The sequence below is a fragment of the Buceros rhinoceros genome, unplaced genomic scaffold (assembly GCF_000710305.1).
Source record: "Buceros rhinoceros silvestris isolate BGI_N320 unplaced genomic scaffold, ASM71030v1 scaffold19933, whole genome shotgun sequence".
In the NCBI taxonomy this organism is placed as follows: Eukaryota; Metazoa; Chordata; class Aves; order Bucerotiformes; family Bucerotidae; genus Buceros; species Buceros rhinoceros.
In genome coordinates, this window is record NW_010405724.1 from 55650 (window position 1) to 63531 (window position 7882).

At 37.7% G+C, this 7882-nt stretch overlaps 1 protein-coding gene across 1 annotated transcript in view; it reads right to left on the bottom strand.

Moving 5' to 3' along the window:
- The window catches only part of SV2C (synaptic vesicle glycoprotein 2C), a gene marked incomplete at its 5' end in the record, with an annotated part of 46284 nt that extends 38983 nt beyond the window's left edge, over window positions 1-7301 (bottom strand). The window contains one exon of the mRNA XM_010133856.1: window positions 7150-7301. Within this exon, the coding sequence (XP_010132158.1) occupies window positions 7150-7301 (152 nt within the window). The remainder of the gene's footprint in view (window positions 1-7149) is intronic.
- Window positions 7302-7882: the final 581 nt, after the last annotated feature.

Here is a 7882-nt window from a genome sequence, read left to right on the forward strand (position 1 = left end):
GGGAAAGAGAAACTTGGTGATACTTTCCCGAAGATGAAACCATGATTTATAATATATTTATAAGAAGATGCTTGGCAACCGTGCTGCTGAGGAAATGCTGGGAGCCGCTGATGAAATAGCCGTAAGTGAAATCAAACTGTTCCTCTGATGCTCAGACCTAACTCTAGCACACATTTCAGAATTTAGAAGTGCTACGAGAAAAATTTGAAATGCAGTGGTATCTGTAAAAATAACAGCATTCACCATCAACTTTGGCACTTTGAAGTGTATAGATTTGAGTAGATGAATTGTGTCTAAAGATGCTTTACAGATAATAATCTGTGTAATCTGAACAGAGTAATTTTTACAGACAAGTAATAACAAAGTTAAGAACCTAATTTTTCAAAGTAGTCAAGAATTTTCTGAACTCATCCGGGTACAATCCTGACCTAAACCTTTGAGATACCCAAGTTTACCAGTTACTGTTGAAAAAACTGTAGCCTGTATATGCTGCTAGCATGTGGCTTCTAGCCCTTTATCTTAGTTACAAAGCCATTTGTTAACCTTTTAATTTCTATAAAAAGAAATGCTGATAAACATCAAAAGCTCCACTTTTTCCTTATATTGTCTAAACAATGTCTTGTAACATTTACGTACTGGGGAACAATTGTTTCACAGCATTCATCTCGGAATAATCATTGCCACAGAAGAGTACAACTGTTTCACTCCACTTTGCTAACGCAGTAACTCTGTCTCCCTGTAACAGGACGAGATCAGCAGGCTACACTGAAATCTCCGTACATCCAGACCTGCAGCTCCCATCAGTCAGAAGGATCCAGTTCTGCTCATCAGAAGTGCTAGAAGAAGGATGGCTCCTAAGATTCTTCTGCTTTTATTGCTTATCAAGTACTCGCCATACCCTATAAGCACACCGGTAATACATAGTATCAGGATATGATTTTTTATCCCAATACTCCTGCTGCCTGCTGCCATGTACCACTGAGAAACCCTTTAGCCCAACAACAACAACAACAACAAAGACAGACTATGGGAGTTAAAAGCTTTTCCTGACTTCATTGCCACCGAACAGATGCACTCCATCGTGTTCTCAGTTTAGTCTGCAGCAAGCTATGAGGTTAACACCGCCTGGTGTGGTATATGCTCTGGGTTGCACAGCGAGCCAGGAGCTCTCCACCGCCTCATCTGCACAGCTGCCGCATGCAGCTCTGCCTACCTCCTTGCCTATTCCACTACAATATAGTTTCACACAGAAGGGAATTTTATTGCAGTTTTGAAGACATGTTTACCTTTTTTATCTCTGTTTTATCTCGTTAACTGGACGGCCCAAGAACAAAGCAACCATGGCAATTGAAAATATTACAAAAACTACCAAAAAGGTGACAAAAATATCTTTTTGACTGACAGTAGAGTTAACTTTTTGAAGCTAATTCATCAGCTTCACCTTAACAATCTTCTCCTACAAAATGAGATTTTTTTTTTTTCTGGGCCACTTCGCAGCCACTTATTCAAAAGAAAAACAGACAGGTCCACTTTAATGGCAATTATATTTGGCTAGAAATAGAAGACATTTATGGACTCCTGTGCCTATGAACAGACTTACCTACTTATGGGAAATAGAATTAAGACGGGTAACAGGTCTCCAGGAATAGGTTTGATAAATTTAGCATGGTCCTAAACCACTGAGGACAGTCTGTGGTTTGATGTGCCCTTAAAAACCACTAGTGATAGAGATTCTGTAACTGCATTTGGCAGTTTATGTTATTTACATTTTATTACATCCGTATTTGCAGTTTATTACATCCGTATTTAAAACTCAACTTCTTTCCTATCTAAACTAAATCCCAGTTTCTGCCACTTAAATGCATTTAAGGATATTGGCAGAAGAAAAGTGAAAGGTGAAGATCTTTGGAGAAAAGTAGGAGCAAATATATTTTACAAACCAGGAAAAGAATACAAGATTTCCAGTAGGAGACGTAATTTAAGATTTTAAAAACAGAAGTTACCATCAATCTTTTAAATACCATGTTTTGTGAGTCAAGAGTGAGTCCATCATTTGGACACTTCTATGTCTGCATTTTTAAGTTCTGTGTTGCTGTAAAATGGTTCTTATCTTAAAAAAAAGTTTTAAAAAATCATTTAAAAAATGCCTTTCTCCAGTGTAATTCTAATGACTGGAGAAGAAATGTCTTTTCTAAATTGTCCTCTTTCAGGCACAGGTCAAAATATCAGCTGTTCGCAGATGCAATAGAAAAATCTCCTTAAACAGTGAACAAATACTTCCCTACTTACACTTAGAGAGAAATAATGAAATTGAATTCTTTTTCCTTAGTTTTCCTCTTCCACTTATTTACCCCCAAAATTTGTGTTCCCTGAATGGTGCTAAACACCTCTCTTATGAACACAGCTGGTCATCAGTTAAGTGGAATAAAGACTCTGCTGATGAAAAATGAATAGTTTAGATGAAGATCTGTTATGCAGTGTGATTACACTGGTCTGAATAAAATGTTCAGACTAAAGGCTCAAATATGATTTTTGCATTGAGTGTGTTAGAAAGTATGTTTCCTAATTCCTTGGTTCTATTATTAATTTTGTAGTCTTTTAGTGAACAATCTAGCCTAATTTAATTGGAATTTTATGGAGATAAATGAAAGTAATATCTCTGCCTCTGATCATACCATGAACACTTCTTCACTAAAGCCATTTGACAGGTTGTCTCCTCTCTCGCCTGGTAAATAGGAGTTTAGACTGTGGAAAAAGCTTCAGATTTGAAGTGCAGCTTATGCTGTAGCAGCCTGGACACCTGCACCATCCTGTTCCATGCCTTGTAATCTAATTTTTTTCAGTCATGTATTCCCCTTCTTGTTCAGGAATAAGACTTACCAATCAATGAGATAAATATATGTTTGTCACTAAGCAAAGTATTTTATGGAATATTCTGAATTTCAAAAGTTTTTTCTGTAGTTAATGAAGCCAGAAAAGGCTTGTATACACATCACATATGCAAAACATAAAACTACAGAGAATACCAATATGGATAGGTTAAATACACTGAAATCCTTATCCAGCTTTCCCTGATTTTTAGGCTGGATATATGGTACAATAAAAACCAAGACTGATTTTTAAAATAATACATGCGTATGTACTGCAGGCACAGCTCCTGTGACAAGGACCTGACAAAGACCAGGGCTTGCCCAAACATCTGATAAAGATCAGCTCACCCCCGGAGGGCTATTACTTGGTACCTCAGGGTCTAGCCTGCCTTTGTCTGGTGTTTATCCCCAACTAATTAGAATGACCACAGTTCACACTCGACTAGGGATGTCTCTCAGATCTATGACCTGGGGCCTCACAGTGAGGCCCCCTTAGCTTGCCTTTGTTTTGTGCTCATCACCAACTAATCAGAATGACCACAGTTCACACTCAGCTAGGGTAAAAAGGAGCCCTGCTCCCAAACTGAGTTGCCCCTCGTCTGAGCAGCAGGTTTTACAGTAGGGGACTCTCCCCTTGATTCTGGACGTTGGCCAAGGAAACTTCCTGGGATTGAGTGAGCTCTCACCCCCCACTTCGGGAGTGAGTATTTCTTCACGATATCCTCGAGTAAATCCTCGCCCCTTTTGGGTGAGTGACCCCTTGGTTTTTGAGTACCCTTTAGTGGGATATTTTCCCTTCTCTGAGTGAGTGAGCACACATTCGGGTCCATCTTTCTTAAAGAGTATTCCTTAGAGTTTAGGAATTTGTTGTGTAGCAGTATATTCCTGACTGACATCTGAACTTGTTATTAACTTTGGTCTGTCAGAGTGCTGGGCAACTCTGATTGCAATAAATCTGGACTTTTCAGGTAGCTACTGCCGTCTGTTTTGTGGATGCCTCTGCTACAGTATAGCAGGCAAAATATTTTTTTGTAGAACTAAGTATAGGAGTAAAATGGCTAGAAAGGCTTGGCATAATTCTTTTTGATTCTTTCCTCAGACTAACACATAAATTTGGTGTTACAAAGTGGTAATATATTACTACCTAGATTTCAAACTGAAATGTAATTTCTCACTCTTAAGATTCTTTGTTGTTTGAAAAACGAACCTTTTAATGAATTCGTAACACATTTGATGCACACATATTTGACAGTTTTTGAACCAATGTACCTTGAAACATGGTGAATTAAAATTGCACTTGCAAAATTATTTGTAAAACAGTAATTATCCTTCTTATCCAGCCTGATCTACGTAGTACATAAACCAATTTCTTTTGAGGAGCCTCATCTGGGACTTTGTTAATCAGCAGCAATTAGAAACATTTCTCTGCAGATGTTTCTTATAATGTCTTCTCCATGACCTGAACTCTTTCAGAGACCCTGAACAAGTTTACATCCATTTTCAATTTCTAAAGAAAGGCCAACCGCTATAGAATTCAAGAAGCCCTAACAGAGAGATGCTTATCTTCCAGATGATATTAGCCTTTCCATACGTGGCCACTGCAGTACCACAGCACACTGATTCCTCTCTTATCAATATGCTGATGTCAACACAACTGTTAGCTTTCCTTTATTTCGTGTTTCAGACAGTTACTAAGGTTTCAGACACTTCTGTGCTGCTTGAACAGAAACAGAGATAAACTGTTAAATATAGAGAACATAATCTTTGTTTTCACACAGAAAGATAGAGCTATATGTTGTATAGCTTCACTGGCTGCCCTAGGCTATAGAGTGTATACCGGCTGTGAACCTAGGACTTCAGAAAGTGGCTTATATAAGAGGCAGTACAAATGAAAGGACTATCTTTATAAAAGAGGGAGCGAAAAAATGTATGAAATTATTCTACCCTGTTTGCCTGGTATTTTTCTTTTCATTTAAGAATAAATTCACTATGCCTAATGGCAGTCTATTGCTTTTCAACAGATGCAACTTCATTCATTGCTGTTGAATAACTTTTGAGTTCAGCTGGGAAAAATCAGCTCTGTTTACTCCTCATGTGAGAAGCAAAGAGCTCAGAAACCCCTATGGACTATATAAATGAGGCATAAAAGCAGCTGAGCTGCTTTGTTTATAATTATGTTTTGCTTCCTAGTCAGTGGAGATGTGAATAATGAGAAGGACGTGTGAATGAAGTGATCTGGCGAAAAATCTGTATCTTTGCTTAATTCTGGCAAAATAATTCCACGGAAACCATGCAGAAATTGCAAAAGAGAAAATACCACTACAAAAGTCTCCTTCTGAATGGCGCAAAGTTCTGCACTGGTATTTGCCTGACCTGGAGTGTTTCCAGGACGGTACAGCAATGTGACACTGTGCTCTTTTGAGTATCCTAGCAGGGTTTGCTCTGGAACACCTTGGCAACGCCTGAGAGCTCAGCACAGCATCATAACAACAAAGCAATTTGCCCCTGGATTCTGAGCTAGGATGATTCCACATTTCTACTATGAACTAAGATGCAGGTTTTAAACTTGACAATGTAACAAAAAGTGAATGCAATTTTAAGACCTCATCAAAACCCATAAAGACATTGTTTGCCAAAACGATGTGTAAATCCACTTCTTTTCCTGTGAGAAAGATTTGCTTCTGTTGTTTATAGCTTGCTTTTTAACCTTCCTTTTGGTTATTTCAAATTTCCTTAATATACTGTACAGAGAGCAAATTACACAGCTAATACTGAAGAATACTCACTTTTAAAATTGTTTTTTACATTATTTTGTCTTAAGTGATTCCACAAATATTTTTGCAGAAGGACACACACACACAAAAATCTATGCAGCATAGCTTTTTGTTGCTGATATTTTTCCACTGCTAAAGAAAAGAAAGAAGAAAATTTTTCTCTCTAGTGCCACTGCTTTGGTGTAAGGAAGTGTATTATGACTCACTGAAATATACTGCCATGTGACACTTTAAAAGCACCTCAGTAAAGGTTATTGAGTTATGTAAAAATTCTACAATTAAATTAGACAACCTCTGTAAATCTGTCTATCATAATGCTTGCATTTTCCACTGAAAGATAAAGGAAATAAAGATCCAAAGGAAAGCAGAAAGTACTTGTCATTCAGTGGAATTTACTCATTTGAGAAAAAAAGTCCACAGTGCGCTTTGTCAGCAAAACTTTCTCTCTTTGATTCCAGCTATTCAAAGCCAAAAGACAAGGTTGAAAACATTGATTCAGGTTGTATGTATTGGACTCTAAAACTAATTTTAATGCAACAGTCTAGTTATTTGATTAGGCTGCATGATTATAAATTATTTCTGGGCATAACTGCTTGCTATATGTTCCAACTAATTTGGGCAAACCTTATGAAGTTGTCCTTTCTTGCACAATCGAGCTGCAATAAACCTCATTGCTTGGCTAAAGAAAGCTGCTTTGGATGCCAGCTAACTCACGATGCTGCTTTACTTGCCTTGGAGAGTGCCAAGAAGAAGTGCTTGCAGCAGCTGATTTTTAAGAACCCATGAGTAGTCTCACCGACCCTGGAGACCTGTGAGTTCTTCACTCTTCTGAAAGCCAAGCCCAAGAGACTAAGAACTGAATCTGCACCTCCACATAACGTTTAACCATGTCAGGCAGTGGAGAGCTCTTTCACAAAGTGGCTTATATTCCATTTGTGCGTAACTTGAGCCATTGCAAGCTTTCTGCCTTATTTGCCCTCGTTCGCTCCTACAGCATTTAAGTGTATTCTGTTCAATTTCTCTATTTCTACACCACAAAAAAGTTCTATTAAGAATGAAACATTCAGCACAGCTTTATATTCAAAACTAGTGCTGCAAACATTAAGATAGTTCTTACCCTTCTTTCTCAAGACAGTATAACTGACATTTTATCTCTGCATCAAACAAACAACTTGAGCAGAAATTTGACATCCAGCAATTTAAAATTTATTTCCTCTGATGCATTCACAACATCACCTATCTTCTCCAGGTTCAACAATAACACCACTTATGTTTTCATGCATTCAGGTACATGGGTATTGGCTAAGTTTTGCAATTTTTAACCTATTGTTTATTATTTAGGGTACAATCTCTTCTCATTATTTCTATAAAAAGGAATCAATAAACAATTTTCTTCTTAAAAGCAGGGTTGAGAACAAACATGAAGTCCCCTCTTTAAACTACATTTCAGGAACTTTATCTTCATACTAGAAGAGCTACAAATCACAAGGAGATGTTTTTCTTACCATAATGAGGAATTATTGCCCAAGCCATTGCAGAAGCATAGATGCCACCAATCATCCAAAACATACAGAGCCAACTCAGGTGTTCACCTCGTTTCTCCCGAGCAAGGACTTCCGAAAAATAGGAGAATACTGTCGGCACAGCTCCACCTATCCTAAAAGAAGATCCAGATCATGGATTAAGTGAGAGAGTATAATTTGAATTTTGAACATGCCCATAGCTGCCATCACTGAAGACCCAAACGACAAGCAGCTTTTTTGCAATAGGACTTTTTTCTCAAATTGCATCAAGTATTGGGGAACTCTTGAGGAACCTTTCACCAGTTTGGACATAATTTTTGTCAAATATTTCCCTGAAAACTCTGTGTACAATTAGTTGCATTCAGTGTTTCAAAGGGATTCTCAATATGGCAGCTGTTGGAACAGAAACCAGAACAAAGCGTGGACAGTCACCGTTGCAAAAGTCTTGAAACCATGGCAGTCTCCTGTCAAGTGTCAAAACTCATTGCTTTTAACCTTTTTACCCAAAGAATAATAGATATTTCTCTAAGCCTTACCTCCCATGCTTTAGGCAATCAAGAAGTCGCTAACTGCCGGCTATGTTACCAGTATGTTTTATTTCATGCATAGTTAGAAAGATGTTCTCTTCAGTCAGACTATGCTGGTTTTTTACTTAAGTTTTTTATTAGAAACCTCAGCATTCAAAAAATAATCATTTTTTCACATGGTAAAAATT